We start from the raw sequence: 15,663 nt of genomic DNA, 5'->3' as shown, positions 1-15,663 counted from the left end.
CCATGCAGTGTGTTTGGTTGCTCTTCGGCTAACCTCGTAAACTTTTACATTTTCATAAAGCTATTTTAGTATGCTTAACATGTTTTTTTTTTTGTTTCTAAATTTATTTATATATTTTATATTGATATTATTTCAGTTTATCAAATCTTTTAATATACTATTCTTATATTATTATAAGAGTTCTAGCCAGAAGAGCAGTAAGATCAAATAAAAATAATGTAATATATTCTATCTGCATTCCTATGCAAAATAACAAAAAAAAAAAATCACTTTACATCCTCTGTGCAAAAGAAATTCACCAAAACCCGTGCATTGTTTCTTGACATTCTTATTTGAGTACTGCAGTGTAATACCTACTTGGCGAGACACTTAGCCATCTGCAGCAGCTCAAATGTTGCTGTAAAATGCGGATATTCAATACTTCAAGATTTCTTACCTGGAATATCTTGGACCTGGTCTACGTCCACCACCACCACGTCTACTTCTTCCAGAGGACATCTCTACCCTAACCCTGGTTCCACAACAACGTCTAAAAAATGACGGAAAAATAAAATTTTTTATATTTAATATTAAAATTATTTATAAAAAATGAATTATTGCACACATTCTATATAACACATACGTTCCATCTAATCCTCTGACTGCATCTTCTGCATCACGTGGATCTTCAAATTCCACAAATGCAAATCCAGGTGGATTTCTGGCAACCCACACATTTCGAAGGGGCCCATATTTACTGAATGCGCTTTCGATTTCATGTTTACTGGCACTATTTCCTAGATTACCGACGTATACTTTACATGAAAGATCCCATTCACGATAACGTGACATTTTGTCTGTAAATAACAATTATTTTGGTTAATATAATAAAATATCGATATAAATTGGCATAGATCACATGTATTTCAAGCATATAAATGTTTAATATGAATAGATACTATGTCCTTGATAGATGTATTACCGAGTATAATAGTCAATGAGAATAAATCAACACTCAATGTCAGTTTACCTATTCTAAAAAGATATCGACCGGCGACAGAAATAATATAGTACTAACAACGTTTATAATTTATATTTTATTATAATAATAGTAATATGTACTTTATGGATCTCTTTTATAACTAGATTAATCTTATATAATAAGCTTAATAATCTACAGTCAATTTAGTCAAAAAACTTAGTAGATCATACTGAAAAGGGAAAGTTGGTATACCGCCATGTTGTGTTCCCAATTTACTGCAGTAACGAGAAATAATTATTCCAATTTGAATATTTGAATGTAAAGTCAAAACACAGATCTTTTGAATTATTTAAGATATTACTTTTATATATAGTAATTACTTTGTTTTAAATTTTGTTTATATATATAACCAAATATAACGACGGATTAGAATCTGTCCGAACAGAAACCGATGCCGTGAAAATTTTAAAGCATTTTCTCTATTGGCTCATAATATTTTTAAAAATATGTAAAAGTAAATAAATGTATATCTATTTTTACTAAAATAGTATATCTTACTTACATTTTAAGTGTGTAAATTTATTAAACGAATTTGATAGGCTTGTAACGCACACAACCAACCTCTCGAACTGCACAAGTAGAAATGCCCACAAAATGGTGGCGTATGTAGCGTTAATCTTATTCCGTGGCCTCCTTTCTAAGATGGCATTGGTGTATGTATATTACTTTCTGCTGTCTAGTCAAAAGAAAGTTTAATGTAACTATAATGTTATATCTATATTTAACATTAACATTTGTTATATTCATGTAATCTTATATCCAAAATAATTTGTTTTAATATTTACATTATTACTGTAGGACTAAAACATTTTTTTTAATTTGAATTATAAATTAATTGTATCGTATATAAAATTAATACATTGGACTGTAATAGCATTTTATTAAAAATATTTGTAATTCATTATTTAAGAAACAAGTTGTATTAAGTAATTTTTTTATGGAAATCGATAAATACTCTTTATTGACTCACATTGTATATACAGTATAATAAACATGTTCTCATGTACTTTACTGCTATGATAAATTAATAATTTAGACAATAATGTATAAAAATAATAATTTAGCTATAGCAAATATAAAAATTTTATTTTTTACGTGATTTAAATTATAAAAAATTTAATTATATACAACTCTATGGAGAAATTTACAAATACAATACAATTTAGAATACAATATTGGTTTAATAAATTTTATATTAATGGACAAGTCTTTTGTAATCAATTTTTTCAAGTTGTACTAAGGGTTTTAATTGTTCTGCAAAAATTCTCATATCTTCTGCTATTGCATCTTGACCACTAGGTGCTAAAACACTCAATTCTACTAAATAACTTTGAGATATTGCTTCCATACTTTCAGGTATTTTTCCTTGCTGACCCATTTTAAATATCTTGGAAACTGTAACTTTCATTCTTCCCTTACGAAACATATAACCACGTGCAATGTACTCAAAATCTAGCCTACATCCAAGTTCTGTTAAAAAATCAACAACTGTGTTACTAGTTGCTATATCTAAACTGCTTCTAACAATTGTGGGTCGTGATTTGTCACCCAATTCAGGTTGACCAATATAACGTAATTGCCAAGGCATATCTTGATAATCTAAAGCTCTTCTTACACGTAGAAGTAATGGCTGTTCTGATCCTCTAAAACATAAAATATTAAATAATTAAATAAACTTATAAGTAGTGGGATACTTTTAATAATGTTTGCAAAATTATTTTACATACCTAATGCTAAAACACATTTCATGATCATTAAAAGTTTCTGGTCCAGTATCTACATTATCACATAAACCACGTAATCTATGAAGCAATACTTCTACAGCACTATCCAACACTGATCCTTGTAATAAGTATTCTTGATTTGGAATTATATTAGATCTAATTGCAGCTGTCAAACTATCCATTGCTGTACTTATTGGTGTACTCATTTTTAAGGTTATAGTTTTCTGCAATGATATAAATCTTTTCTATTTAAGAAATGACAAAATATTTGACAGACGTTTACTTTTATAGGTTAATACATGCCTTTAATACTTATAATGTTTTTAATATGATTATAAATTTATCTCATGCAGCATTTGATGTGATTTTTGAATCATTAACAGTTAACTTCATATAGAATTGCAACTATATATATGTAAATAGAAAAATTGTTTCATTTCCAATGGCATGTGTAAGAATAGTTTATATTAAAACTTTTTACATTTTTACATATTTAATATCCTCACTTATCTCATTATTTTACACGTAATTCATTATCTTTAAACTTTTGTAATAACATAAATTTCTTAAGTATTAATTTAATATTATTATCATACACGAATACGGTAAAAAATAAAGAATAAACAAAGCCAATTATTTAAATTTATATTACAATAAAATTCTTATTAAAAAATGTGTGTTGACGGAAAATGTTAATAGTTACAAATTAAAATATGAAAGTAAAATTATAAAATACATTTTTGTAAGTAACATAAAATATATGTGAAATATCGATAAACAAAATATTAATATAATTAAAAGAAATTCATTTATTAATGTATTTACAAATTTGGTTTGCCGTTTTAAAATGAACAATATGTGCACATATTTAAATAGCCGGCTACACAGTGAACATTTTACGCAGGACACATGCCACGTTTGTTGCTTCTGCTAATGAATAGATAAGCTTCAGAGCGCAAGCGCAAAACGAAATTTACAACATGGCGGAACGTAGGAAAAGCAAGAAGCGCAAAGATGTAAGCATCACATATGGCTGCAATTATTACAATATTATTCAGCAGTACATATAAATTGTGGTGATTTCTTTGTGACCGGAAGTACAGTGTTCAGTTTTATTTTATCTTCAGTTTGTTTTATTACTTCAAAGCACGTGTCAATATGAATAAGAGTTGCAACATAGTCCAACGAATGACGTAGCAAACACAACTCATTTTCACCATTCAGAATTTGTGAATTAATTTTAATTATATGTTTAGTTTATTATTAAATATAATTCTTTATCTCGTTGTTTATGTGTTCTCATGTTTATGTTGAATGATTTTTTTTCACCTTTAGCAATTGTTTTAATTGTATTTCAATGTATTTCGGATCACTAATTGTACCGTCTAAGCTATTACTATTTTGCTTTTTATGTTATATACAAAAATTACAATTAAATTAAACATATTTCATAATAAAAGAAAATATATTTTTAATCTCTAATAAAAATATTTATATTAATTCTTACATTTGATATGTGTTATTATGATTGTAGAATGTTATGGAAATGTCAAAAATTAAGATATAACCTTTTGTAGCAGGAAGTATCATATCACGTAAATAATGAAGTTATTCAAGAAAAACCAGCTAAAGAAGAATATGAAGTAGCTAAATGGATTCGTAAGAATGTACCAACAAAAAAAACAAAATTTGATAGAAATCACACTGTTGAATACTTCACTGGCACTCGTGCAGTGGATGCTTTATTGGAAAACTCACCATGGAGTGATTATAGATTTGAGACACGTGAACAGGTTACACTATTTCTTGATTTGATGTTAAGACATAAATTCTTTCATCGAGCTAAAAAAGTAGTAATTTCTGAGGAAGAATTATGTAAAATACGTGGAGTAAAAAAAAAAGTTAAAGAAACAAAAAAAGAAAAGAAATCTACTGAGAAAGAGAAGGAAGAATCTAAAGAAAACAAAGATGCTACAAGCGAAAAAGAAAACGAAGATAAAATTGAAGAAAAAAAGAAAAAACCAAAAGTGAGTTTTGATTTATGTAATAGTTCATTTATTTAATGATTATATATATATATATATATATATATTATTGAAAGTCTTAGTGTTGAAAGGGATAAAATAACTGAATGACTGAAAAGAATTTAATTGATTTAGGTACGTTTAGAAATGCATATGGAACAGTATTTTGTTGACTGCAATGATGCTTATGTTTGGATATATGAGCCAATTCCCATATATTACTGGTTCTTTGGAACACTTGTAGTTTTGGGTGCAATTGGTGTTTGTCTTTTCCCATTGTGGCCATTGACAATCCGTCATGGTGTATATTATACAAGCATTGCAGCTGCTGGATTTCTTACATCCATTTTGGCATTAATAATTATTAGAATAATTTTATTTTGCGTTTTGTGGGTGCCAACCCTTGGCAGATGTCATCTTTGGATTTTGCCTAATTTAACTGCAGATGTTGGATTCTTGGCTTCATTCTGGCCACCTTATCAAGTGTGTATCATTTATTAATCATGTATTATCTAATAAATGTATTATATGTATAAATTTATTTATAGTATGAATACTATGGTCCCATATCTGAAAGCGATAAAAAAGTTAGTAAAAAGAAGAAAAAAAAAGAAAAAGATTCAGATACTGAAGAAACATTATCATCACAATTGTAAGTTAAAATGTTATAATAATATAATTAATTATTATTAGTTACGATTAAATTTATTAAATATTTTAACTTTATAAGATACTTATTGTTAACACTGTTCATATTTACATTTTTTTTTTTATAGAGAAGAAAAACCAAGCATCAAAGAAATATCTAAAGAACATACTCAAATTGAAGAAATATCATCTAGTGAAGAAAACAAGCTTCCTTCGTCAGAATTGATAGATGGTGAAGAGACATTAGAAGATACCGAAGAAACATCATCACAATTGTAAGTTAAAATGTTATAGTAATATAATTAATTATTATTAGTTACGATTAAATCTATTAAATATTTTAACTTTATGAGATACTTATTGTTAACACTGTATTCATATTTACGTTTTTTTTTATAGAGAAGAAAAACCAAGCATCAAAGAAATATCTAAGGAACATACTCAAATTGAAGAAATATCATCTAGTGAAGAAAACAAGCTTCCTTCATCTGAATTGATAAATGGTGAAGAGGGTAGTGAAAGTTCAGAAAGTGAAAAATCTAATACGGGTCGAGATTTTGTTATGGTTTAAATTGAGATTGGCAATAAATAGTTTTTGTTTATCTTTAATAACTGTCACATTAATCAATGGTTGAATCATGTCAATTCTATTTAAATGGCAACGGTAAATTCATACATATGTATTTATGTATAATTGTTATTTTTTGAAAGTATGTGTGGTTTATTTCTCCAGAAAAAAAAGATCTGATCCTTAATATCACTCAAAATAAAAAAAGGAAAATGTAGTGTAAACAAAAATACGTTACATAAATTTAACGAATTCAATACATTTATTGCTTAACCAATATCTTTGCATTTTTTGCATTTAAAATATTATAGCCATTGAACAAGGAAATTGTATCTATATTTTACACAAATGAAATTTTTGTAAATTGTAATGTAAGTGAACCAGTCGTGAGCTTCCGTTTAAATATGTATTTTTATTTAAATTATAATTCACCAACATTTATTTATACGTGTATATTTTACTTACAAACACTATTTTAAAAAACGTATATTTACGTTAATATAGGTGCCTGAGATTTCTCTAAATCAATTAAATAAATATTTTTAATATGTTATATTATAAAATACAGTATTACCAAGAATAACAGAGAGTGTCACGTTTTAGTAATACAATTTTATCAGATTCAAAAACCGTACAGTGCTCGATAAAGCTTGATAAATTGACTATAAAATTATTTTAAAAAATTATTTATCAGTTACACTGCCTACAAATTTGTCTTTAGCAGAGCCAAGACTTAATGTTTCACAGGTTTCATATAACAAATTGTAATTTATATTTTTATGTAAAAATTCCAATGATAATAATTATTATTGCTATTATTATTGTAATTATTATTATGTTATTATAGAATAATTATTTTGATCATTATAGGTACACGAATCATGATTCTAGCCATATCGAAGTAGATGGTGAGAAGAACATGTGAAATATATATATTTCAAAAAGAAAAAAATATTAAAAAAACATGAGAAGTATATGCAATATAGCTCATACCTTTTTGGTTCAATGAGTGTATCATATACATTTAATACCGCTAATTAACAAGGTTTAAGTAATTTATATTAAAACTTCAATACTTATACATGTATAAGGATCTGCTTTAAGTGTATAATATTAATAACACTATTTTCAGGTCATCCTTTGCAGCCAATTTTATTATTAAAATAAAATATATTTAAGTTATTTTTATAGCTTGTAACTTGTCCAGTCGCAACACATGTGGTTTCACTAACTTTGCCTAAATTGGCAGACTACAAATTTTGCATTCTGTTAATGAAACAATAAGAATTCAGTACTTTCTTTAATAATTTGTAAAGATTTAATATATTTTTCGAAAATATTTACCAAATTATTTTTTAATAAGTTTAAGTTGTTTTTGATATACTTTTAGCTAATAAAAAAAATTAAAATACTTTTAAATTATTTTTTAATTTTGTTTTATTTATATGCAAAAATATCATTTTGTACAATCGTTTATATTATATAACAATAGATAGTTTCTACAGTCTAGGGTTATGTATCGTAATTCTAAATTATTAATAACTTTAAAGCAAATATATCTATTACAAAATTATTCGAAGTTTTTGTTGAAATATTTTTCAATTATCACTGATAGATACTATTCAAGAAACTTGCTTCTATTCACTGTTTTATCACAAATTAATTACGTTAAATTATAGTATTTTTGGAATATTGTGGAGTTAGTACTTGCTTTACGTATTATGAAAAAGCATTCTGTAAGCATGTATGATTTTATTCAATGCTTCTTCTATAATGTTTTACACATTGTTAGGTATGATGACTTATCAAAGATAAAATTGCATAGATACGATACTTTGAAACTAATATATGATCGCATTACGTTACGTTCATTGATCTAGGCATAGAGGGAGCAACTCTAAAAGAACTAAACTGAAAAATGATCCTTGGCAAAGAGATTGAATGATCGTTTTGTTTCTCGTAATCATGTTAATCGGTATTTAACATCACACTTTTTACAAAGCTCGTAAATTTACTGTTAAGGCTGTTTAAACGTGTGTTTCGGTTTTCAATCGTCGCTTATACGTGCATTTATACATCGTAACTAGCAAACATTTCGAATATTCAACGTAAACGTAAATTTGTTCTTTCTTTTCATTTTAATTTAGTCGAATCACGTTTAGATCCGTTTACCGGTCTAACGTTTCATTCAATGAAATTCAATTAATTTGTGCAAACGAGCCACTTAGTTAAAGGCAAACTTTTCACTTGGAAGAAACACACCAGGCATGTGTATGTGTATTTTTCTGTTGGCGGAGTGGCGATTCGTAGGCTGGTTGGTCGCGAAGCGAAGGGCCGCGTCACGAAGGCAAAGTTAACGGCCCATAATTCATAGCCGACATATAATAAATATCGTTACTCCATCGTAAGCGCACGCAGACATGCGCATTGCGGTCTTATGTGCACGTACCCTTCGTATAATACGTATGTAAAGATGTAAATGTTTCACGACTCCATATAGGCTTTCCCTGAGATTACGTGGTGAGCTTTCGTCCTTGGCAGAGGTAATAAAAGTTTCCTTTAACAATGCACTCACGCGCAGAATAAAATAATAGTCGCTCCTTTTGGACGCTTCTTTACCCTTTTACCGTATACCGTAAATATACAGATGTTTTTTCAAATTCGGGGTCACGGAAAACTGTTCATTGGATCGTAGTTCGAACGTATTGGTTTTATATTCGTTAGCTCATTTATCGTTTAAACGTGTCTACCATTTTTCAGCTGACGTATTTATGAAAATTATACCTGGTAAATGACTGTACGTTTACATTAATTTTACGTAATTGCTGTTATGAATTATTTATTCATTTCGACAGAAACTTACGTCCAATAAATGATACATGTATTTAAATGGCATATACATTTTTCAGATTTTCTTAATCGTGTAAACAATACACACGTTTAAATACATTTACACCTATGTCTGTTTATATTTTGTATTATTCATTCCTTCCATAAATTCGTTTCTGTTGTATCCTTTCGTTGCATTAATTTATTTTTTCCGAAATAATACGAGAGTCATTATAACAGTAATTTAGAGGCATATTATTGTTGAATTGATTTAAACAAGGTTATATCAAATATACATACGTGTAAATGACTAACGGTAGAAGCAAAACAATTTTAAATACCAGCATTTTTAGAGTCTTCCATAACTCTGGGTCATTGAACTTACGAAACAATATTATATCCCTGAGTTAGACGTTTACTTTTTCGTTTTCTCCGACATATTCGCGTCGCGCATTCTACATACACATACCTATATAAAACATGTATAAATATCTGTCACTTTTCATCTTTTTCATACGATCTATAAAACTATCGCTTTAATTATTAATTAAAATTTCTTTAATTTATGTCTCTTAAATATATATTCATTAAAAAAAACATTATAATTTTGTAAATATATTCTTCTATATTTTTTATATATTTATTATTTACTATATTTACTATGTATTTATTTAATAACTATATTAATACGTTATATATATTTAAAACATACAAAGAATATATCGATATAATATAGATATACTAAATATTTTTGATTTTCTTGTTACAGATGCAATTAAAATGGACGTAGCAAATTACATCGATAATATACATGCAGTATAAATTTGTTGTCGCTGAGTATATACAATTTGGTCTCACAAATAGGTTATCAACATGCAAATGTATTATATATTTATATAGAAAATCATGTTACATGTTTATATTCTTAACATGCGTAAATAATCGACAAGCTTCTGTTTCACCAAACTGATAATTTTCAGGTGCCTGTTTCTCCTATCAATAGATATTTCGCATTCATCGTAACGATCGTCTGAAAGAGCGAGTTCCAAAGAAACTGCAAATATGCTTGTAAACTCCCATTCGTGGTGGAGTATGAAAACGGGATAAAAAAAATCATACGCGCTGAGGAGCCCAAAATAAGGTGAATAAAAAATACCTTGCATGGCCGACCACCGCGGTTTGCGGTTACAATGTGCAACGAAAAAAGAATTCTTCGTTTCGTCTCTTTCTCTCTCCTCTCTTCGTCAGGCTTGCCTCGGTCCTCTTGGTGCCCCGTCCTTCTCTCCGTTCTTCGTTCGTGAGACTTTCAGCGTGTGTAGACAGCCGGATTTATATTCAAATGAATCGCCGTGGAAGGGTCGACTTATCAACGTATCAAACCCGACGAGGCGAAGAATAGACAAGGGGTGAGTTGCGAAAGAATGTTTGCTTCTTGATCGATCACAGGTATCGCTCGAGAGAATTGTTATTAATTATCCCAGGAACTTGACAATTAATTTCGGAATATAAAATACGCCTCGTAATCGGGCCTGCGACAGAAGGGGCCAATCCTCGTTCGTCCATGTCACTATCAGACCGTTTATTCGCAAGGGTAAGTGTTAAAAATGGACGATTGAATTAATGGAAAAATGATCGTGCAGCGTGTATTTTCCATATCCCTAAGTAAGAAGGAATTACGGTTAATTTATGATTTTTCTTTCGCAGTTTCCTTTTGGACCGAAACGGCTCTCAGGATGCACGAGGGGAACACTGTGATTAATACGCGCAGGTTTATACACATTCGGAACAACGTACGGCAATTATGCAGATAGATGCCCGATAATGACGACTGCTGTTTTTTAAATATTACGCGGGAAATAATGATCGTTCCGCGAGCAAGCTCCAAAAGTTTTTCGAGGGCGCAATTATCGGTAGAACGATTTCCTTCGTTCGCGCCGCTACATGACTTTATTTAGCTTTAGTTTGTTGAAACCGGTTGCAAGCGACTTCTCTCCTCTCTTACTGCAATACCGAGAGTTCGGTGCTCCGCATCATTTAGGGTTCCTCGGGTGGAGGAAGGAATTTCGCGTTCACCACGCTCGACAGCTTCTTTCGCATAGAGGTAATCCTTGGTACAGAGGCTTTCGAACGATTTGGTATTACATACTTCAATTTATCGAGCGTCTGCTAATTTATAGAACGAACTTTTTCCCGTATGAGCCTCATTTTTTTGCCGGGATAGGTAGCCGTTCGTCTTACAGACGTGTAATTGGCTTAGATTTATACATATATGTAACGATTATGGATTTGTAGAATGTTGGGAATGTAATGAGATTATTCGTTGGAAGGTTAGACCGGAGAAATATGTGCGGTTAACGTTAGTATTTCTGAGGCTTTAGATACATGCAAGACTGCATTTTTTGGGGGACATTATTAGAGGAGTACGTTGTTTACATAGCTTTGTAAGTAATATAAGTATATAGTATTAATATATAATAGGACTTTTGGGAATTTAGACATAGGATTCAATATTTTGGTAATTAAAATTGAAGATGTTACTTCTAAATTTTCATAGCTATAATATTGTCATAACTATATGACATTATTGTAGATATATTATATTATAGATATTATATAAACATATAATAGCAATTCTGGAATTTTCAAAGCAAGCCACCATTTATTTGCAATTCAAATAAATAAAACTACTAACTATACAATTTCATAAAGAAGATAACTATTATATGTATACATAATATTCAAGTATCGATACATAGTAGTACTTAGAGAATTTCCAATACAAGCCTTAATTTTGTTTCAATTCAAGTAAAGATATAATACTATAATACTATATATATTATATAGTATTAAAATATAATAGGACTTTTGGGAGTTTAGACCTAGGACTCAATATTCTGGCAATTGAAATAATTAAAATTGTTATTTCTAAAATTTCATAACAAATGTATCTATAATATGACAATATTAATAGACACATAACAGCAATGTTAGAACTTTGAAAGGCAAGCCTCCATTTATTTAAAATTCAAATGAATACAAATATTAACCATACAATTTCATAAGGAAGATACCAATGAACATTATATGCATACAGTACTTAGAGAATTTTTAATAGAGGCCAAAATTTTGTTTAAATTCAAGTAAAGATATTGCTTGCCAAATTTTACAAATAATTACTTCATTGCCTCTTAACTTTCAATTTGAATTAAATGTAACATTTAACAGAAATATCACAAGTATACGAGGAATTTTGCAAGAAATTCGGAAGCAAAATTATATTCCTCTTTTCAGCGACCAGAAAGGAATCCTGTTACGTTTCCAGCAATACATAAAATCATCGCGTGTATACATTTAAAGCCAAACATTTCCGCGAACAGAAACATTGTAATTCACGCGAATAATTTGCTTGCAATTCCGATATTAATCAGGTTAATTAGCGAGCGTGGAGCGATCAAATTCCCCGTTACAAAACAATTAAATTGTTAGGAAGTGGAATGAGATTAAACGCGGTAGCAATAAATAATAGATAACGATCGCGAGTTAAGATAAAACGAAGATGATCGGTTCCTGGCGGGTCGGGAGAATTTTTAAAAAGCTCCGATCTTCGAGGGAATGACGTTCAAGTGCAAAGAAATTCGGTCAGGGCCGTCATACGACTCGATCTTCCGCTTTTTGCCGTTAAAGAGTCGCGTCTTAATTATCCTTTTTTCTTATCTGCCGGAGCTTGTAAATTACATTCCATGGCTGAGCCGAAGGAAAGCGGATCACCGTGCTTCGCATTAGATCGAGCGTGGGCAGCTTGCGTCATTAAGCATAGTAACTTACGGTACAAGAATGACTTTGGCTTTGGCGGAGAAAGTGACCGGGTGTGGCCATTGCGAGACATTGTACATCGCGCACATTTGTATACACCGGCCACGAAGAAGGATTTTCGTTGTTCGCTCTTTGACAACGTCCATTGTTCTAGCCATTTTTCCCTTACCTCAATGGTTAAGACGTTTCTACGGGTAAAAGTACCCCTCCAACTACAGCCCATAAGGATGTAAATCTTGTTTCTAACAATGCCGCGTGTAACAGTGCGGCAATTATCATCGGGAAAGGAATTTGGTGAAAGAGATCGGCGAAGTCTTTTTCTTTCCACGGATTATGGCCGACGCGGATCTACGTCCGAATGGGACTTGTTTGAAATGAAAATTAACGCGTTGCACGTCCACGTTGGATTTCCGTCGCTACGAGGAACGAATATTTCAGAAAAATCCATGTCAACCCTTTGCACTCGAGAGTCGACCATCGAATATTTGAGAAAAAATGCATGTCGACACTTTGTACTCGAGAGTTAACCTATAAAAATCACTGTTCGATCAAATTTTCAAAATCGATGATACTTGACATGTCAAATATTAAATTAACCCTTTGCACTCGATGATTTTTTGGCTAAAAAGGGTACGAGTTGAAAAATTTGTTGAATTGAACTACTATAAACACGTAGAATTATTTAATTTCGATATCTCGCACAATGTTACATTATTTTAAATTTTATATATTAATTAATATCGAGCTTCGAAATTTTATCAAATGGCGACTGAAGGGCAAAGGGTTAGATATTAAACGATGCGTGCAATATGAAAATACTTATTTATTATTTAAAAAAATTATTTTTCTATAATTTCTAAAAAAGAAATCGAGTGCAGAGGATTGAAAGTCTTTTAGATTTTTATAAATCTAATCTACATCTATATGATTGTAAATGAAAGCAAGGAATGTCGCGAGCTTTGTAGACCAATCTATACTCTATCCATAGTTGCAAAATATTTTTTCGCGTATTTTCGTTTTCGAGATAGCGCAATTTGAAGTTCCGAGTATTAAGTCTTCTTATTAGCTTTCGATTAAATTGCACGATTTTTTGAACATAGAAAAATTGTTTTCATTCTTCTTTTTCTCTGACAGATACGTAAGTTATACATTTTGCAATCCAATTAAGAGATGACTTGAAATTCGTCGGAATTGTGACATGCGTTTTTCCCTAACAACCACAAATATATTTCTAATACTTCATGGTTCGTTAGCGAAGAAAGAGGATTTAATGAATTTACCTGTATTATTCATAGCCTGAAGTTTCTATTCTTATTTCGTGGATGAGAAAAGGAAGAGTGCAGTCTTAACTGTAATTACCAAAAGTGCATCTAAAATTACTAAACAGATATTATTATGGATGGTACATAATATATATTTTAAGGAAACGTATTGTATTTTTATGGGAAATTAGCGCTGGAAATATCTAACGAGTCACAGTGGCTTATTTCAGGTATTTTATTTTCGCTAAAATTAACTTTCATATTAATTCAGGTATTATTTATCTTTATCGTATCATTGCGGTTATTACCATTTGTGTATAGTATATTTAGCTCTTCGTTACAAGTGGGTAATTCTAGCGTTAATATCGAACAAGAAAGATAGGCACCACGTGCAGACAAGCGCATTTATAGTAATAGCGGAAACATAATATCGTATGAGAAATTTGTAATAGCTCGTTATCCAGATAAATAGCTATATCTAAATATTAACGTCAGCATTCGGTGAAACTCATATAAAGGAGGAAAATTGATAGATTTATTTATACGAAAGTTACATCGATTAGAAATTTCGTCGTAGATATTCGACACTCCTTTCTCGTGTATTTTATTATAGATTATTTAGTTTGGATAATATGGCTAATATTGGCTAGTTTGGAAACATAATATCGTGTGAGAAATTTTCAATATGTCGTTATCCAGATAAATAGTTATATCCAGATATTAACGTCAGAATTCGGTGAAACTCATCTAAAGGAGGAAAATTGATAGATTTATTTACACGAAAGTTACATCGATTAGAAATTTCGTCGTAAATATTCGATACTCCTTTCTCGTGTATTTTATTATAGATTATTTAGTTTGGATAATCACGAATGACATTTCTGTCAATCGTTATCCGCAATTTATCGGCGTAAAAGCGATTTCTGGGCCAAACAAGGTAACTAGTTTACTCGTGGAGGAATTAAATATAATTTACGGGGACACGAAATTACTAAATCTTGTCTAGACAGCATAATTACCGGACATCGGGCAGGAAATGAAATTTACTTTACGATATTCCCGGGGATCGCTCATTATTGACACATCCTGTATAGTTTAATATAATTTCATCTCAATGAAATAAGTCCTTTCTTCGCAGATTGTATCGTAAATCCATCATGTCTTCGGCTGATGTTTGCTTCGAATAATGAGGAGGATGTTAAGCATGTCCAAACTTAAAATAAAGGATGAAAAACCGTCTTCGTAAGCAGCCTGCAAAAGTTCGTACCAAATTCGGTGAGTTTAATATTTATGTTTCCTGTTGAAGCCGGTTTGTCGGTAGCGCTATTGCGAAACACGTAAAAAAAGTGCGTACACATGTGGATCATGAAAAATCTTTAAATGAAATAAAAAAAACAAAAGATTGCCTCACGATTGATCACATACATGCGCGAAATTGTATATTAATGCAACATCGATACGAACAGGGCAATCCCGATATTATAAAAACTACTATACAAGCTTTACAAAATTACAAATTAGACATTATGATTTTTATCATTACTTTATTACCTTACCTTTAATATTGCTTTATTATACTACTTTCATCGTTACTTTACTATATTATACTTATTATCATCTTACTATATTATTTTTACTATTATTTTCTTATTACGTTATATTATATTGCACGTATATTCTTGCAGTATCGAAAATCTGGATGCCTACTTCTGCGTTAACCATCGCACACGGATCACCGGGATGCCCAAGATGGAATTAAACGAAATTAACAATG

General features: G+C 30.2%; 3 protein-coding genes across 6 annotated transcripts in view; 1 reads left to right on the top strand and 2 right to left on the bottom strand.

Moving 5' to 3' along the window:
* Positions 1–1,626, bottom strand: part of LOC108555268 (RNA-binding protein 1) — a 10,010-nt gene extending 8,384 nt beyond the window's left edge. For all 4 annotated transcript variants that reach the window (XR_001890763.1, XR_001890762.1, XM_017910853.1 and 1 more), the window contains exons 1-3: positions 1,524–1,626; positions 623–836; positions 437–529 (exon numbers count right to left, since the gene is read on the bottom strand). Coding sequence is in view for 2 of the 4 variants with exons in the window: in XM_017910853.1 (XP_017766342.1) it covers positions 437–529; positions 623–831 (302 nt within the window). In the remaining 2 variants the exon portion in view is untranslated. The remainder of the gene's footprint in view (positions 1–436; positions 530–622; positions 837–1,523) is intronic.
* Positions 1,627–2,216: 590 nt separating this feature from the next.
* MED18 (mediator complex subunit 18) lies at positions 2,217–2,951 on the bottom strand. Its single transcript, XM_017910761.1, has 2 exons — positions 2,749–2,951; positions 2,217–2,664 (listed from the first exon to the last, which is right to left on the bottom strand). Exons 1-2 carry the CDS (start codon positions 2,949–2,951, stop codon positions 2,217–2,219), a joined length of 651 nt encoding a protein of 216 aa, XP_017766250.1.
* Positions 2,952–3,698: 747 nt separating this feature from the next.
* Positions 3,699–6,026, top strand: Trp1 (translocation protein 1). Its single transcript, XM_017910869.1, has 6 exons — positions 3,699–3,761; positions 4,323–4,772; positions 4,905–5,252; positions 5,318–5,421; positions 5,546–5,692; positions 5,817–6,026. The coding sequence occupies exons 1-6, from the start codon at positions 3,726–3,728 to the stop codon at positions 5,986–5,988; spliced, it is 1,257 nt and encodes a 418-aa protein (XP_017766358.1). The 5' UTR covers positions 3,699–3,725; the 3' UTR covers positions 5,989–6,026.
* Positions 6,027–15,663: the final 9,637 nt, after the last annotated feature.

Source organism: Eufriesea mexicana, unplaced genomic scaffold (assembly GCF_001483705.2).
Source record: "Eufriesea mexicana isolate 0111107269 unplaced genomic scaffold, ASM148370v2 scaffold474474847, whole genome shotgun sequence".
NCBI lineage: Eukaryota > Metazoa > Arthropoda > Insecta > Hymenoptera > Apidae > Eufriesea > Eufriesea mexicana.
The sequence above is the reverse complement of the archived record's forward strand: the minus strand, read 5'-3'. Positions and strand labels throughout refer to the sequence as shown.